Source organism: Pygoscelis adeliae, unplaced genomic scaffold, assembly GCF_000699105.1.
Source record: "Pygoscelis adeliae isolate BGI_AS28 unplaced genomic scaffold, ASM69910v1 Scaffold338, whole genome shotgun sequence".
Taxonomy (NCBI): Eukaryota; Metazoa; Chordata; class Aves; order Sphenisciformes; family Spheniscidae; genus Pygoscelis; species Pygoscelis adeliae.
Genome location: NW_008825305.1, coordinates 184,878 through 187,124, shown reverse-complemented (window position 1 = coordinate 187,124; position 2,247 = coordinate 184,878). Strand labels below are relative to the sequence as shown.

The window sequence follows — 2,247 nt, the reverse complement described above, 5'->3', positions numbered from 1 at the left end:
ACAACAGGCTCGGGCTTTTGGGGATCCCGGGGGGGGGGGGAAAAAAAAAAAAAAAAGAGCTGCAGCCCGGGGAGAGCAAGCAGCACCACCGAAATCCCAAATCAAACGCAAAACAAAAATGAAGGGGCTTTTTAAGGCTATAAAAGTGCCATAAACTTTAAGGACGCTTCCTTCCACAGAAAGCCCGGCTCGCTCAGCCCCCAGAAGAAAAGGTCTCCTTCAGGGTAATTAAACTATAAAGCAATTTACAAGTGCAAAAGTTTACCCCCATAAAGCAGTAAAATACAGTCACTGGGGAAGAAAAAGGGAGCGAAAGAAAGCAAGAAAGCAAGGGGGGCAGAAAGAAAGCAAGAGGGCTACTTTATGGGCTCAGGAAATGCCTCCTCGCTGTCCTTTCCATCTCGCCTCACCTTGCGGTCGCATCCAGGGGAAAAGCTGGGTCGGAGAAGGGCTCTGCTCCGAGCTCTCCGCCTCCTCTCCAAGGCCGCTGGCAGCAAGCTTGCAGTCCGTGTACTGCACCAAGTCCGACTCCTGGGCGCTGAAGAGGCTCTGCCTTTGCAAGGGGTCGTAGCCATAGAAGTTGCTGGGGTCCCCATGGCACGCCACGGCGCAGGGATTCTGTTGGTAAGGGGAGCTGGAGAGTGAGGATGCTCCGTGGTAAAACTCCTGGATTTGGGTCGGATGCTGGAAGGTGCCCCCCGTGCTGGGTCCGTACACCACCGTGGGTCTGCCCCCAAGATCCTGAGCGAACCCGCAGTCATAGTAATTGGGACGTAAGGAGTCCCCGGTTTTGTATTTGGAGAAGAGTGAGTTGACAAAATAAGAGCTCATTTTAATTTAAATAAGAATATTTGTTTGGAGGAGGAAGAAAAGGGGGGGGAAAAAAAAAAAAAAAAAAAAAGAAGCCAACCAAACCAGACCACGGGAATCTATTAGCAAAAAAAGAAAGCGCTAAGATGCTAAGCAACGACAGTTTGTGATTTCCAGGAATATAAAAGGAGGATATAATCAAAACTCTAAGCCTGCATGATATTGAATTCTTTCCTCCCCCCCACCCCTAAAAAAAAAAAAAAAATCGCCACTTAAAGAGTTCTCGCTTTACATTTCCAAGAAGAGATGCCAGTTCATAAACAGTTTTCAGTGATTTACTTCAGCGCAAATGAGTTGTTTCATATTTTGCAGTGTCTTTTCATGATCATTTGCATCTATTACCAAAACCTCATCCTATTGGCTTCTCCTTACTCCACACGGACTCTGCACTGCATGATTGTGAAAGGAAGAGTGTGAGAGAATAAAGAAGGAAAAGCAAGCGAGGGGGAGCGAGAGAGGGAGAGGGAGCGAGAGAGAGAGAGAGAGGGAGCGAGAGGGGAAGGGAGAAGGAGGTGGGGTGAATATACGGATTAAATATGTTTAACTACCTACATTAATGAGATATCGCTCGCCTCACAACAAATCACATACCTAGACCACCCAAAAGATTGATTTTTGGGGAGTGTTGGAAAATTAAAGAGAAGCGCTCGCAGTCGTTAATTTCAAAATTTTAACGAGGCAGTTTTAGCCTTTTTAAATGTCAGGGTCGCTTTGGAAAACTGTAAAAGAACACGATTTAATTGCTACCAGTTTTAAAAGGTCCTATAAATGTAATTGGTATTTTAATACAAGTTATCAAATCATACAGCTTCTTACCCTAAACATATTTTAAAACAAACGAGGTAGTCATATTTAACATTTTAATGATCAATTTCCTTATTATTGATAAAGGTTTAACTATCACATGAAGGGAATTGCATTTGTAATAGCCCCAAAAAAGGCTGTAAACTGTTTAACAAACTATAAAACGCCATAAAGCCGGGGATGTTGTTGTTGTTTATACCGCACTACATAAAAGCCGTTAGGATTTTACGAGTTCGTTCCTCTACTGCTATAAACCAGAGGTTTCGATTGGACCCGTCCGCATTACAGCGAGATGTTGAGGTGTCAATATTGAATTAAAATGATTATAGTTTTTCATATATAACATTGACTTTTTGTGTCTCTCCCGCAGCCCCCTCCCCGCCACCCCCCCCGCCGAGGACTCGTTCAAGATGTGGTCGGGGATGATTGCGAACTAAAAGTATTGTGTCGCTTATCACACCCAGAGCAGAACCTTTATGGTCAGTAACTGATGGCTGTTCCCTACCTCACCCCCTCCTCAATAACTTCAATTTTTTTTTTGTTTTTTTTTGTTTTTTTGCATGATACTTCCAA

At 44.1% G+C, this 2,247-nt stretch overlaps 1 protein-coding gene across 2 annotated transcripts in view; it reads right to left on the bottom strand.

Moving 5' to 3' along the window:
- Positions 1 to 831, bottom strand: part of HOXB8 (homeobox B8) — a 2,108-nt gene extending 1,277 nt beyond the window's left edge. For both annotated transcript variants that reach the window (XM_009330145.1, XM_009330146.1), the window contains exon 1: positions 411 to 831. In XM_009330145.1, the coding sequence (XP_009328420.1) occupies positions 411 to 831 (421 nt within the window). The remainder of the gene's footprint in view (positions 1 to 410) is intronic.
- Between the last annotated feature and the right edge of the window lie 1,416 nt (positions 832 to 2,247).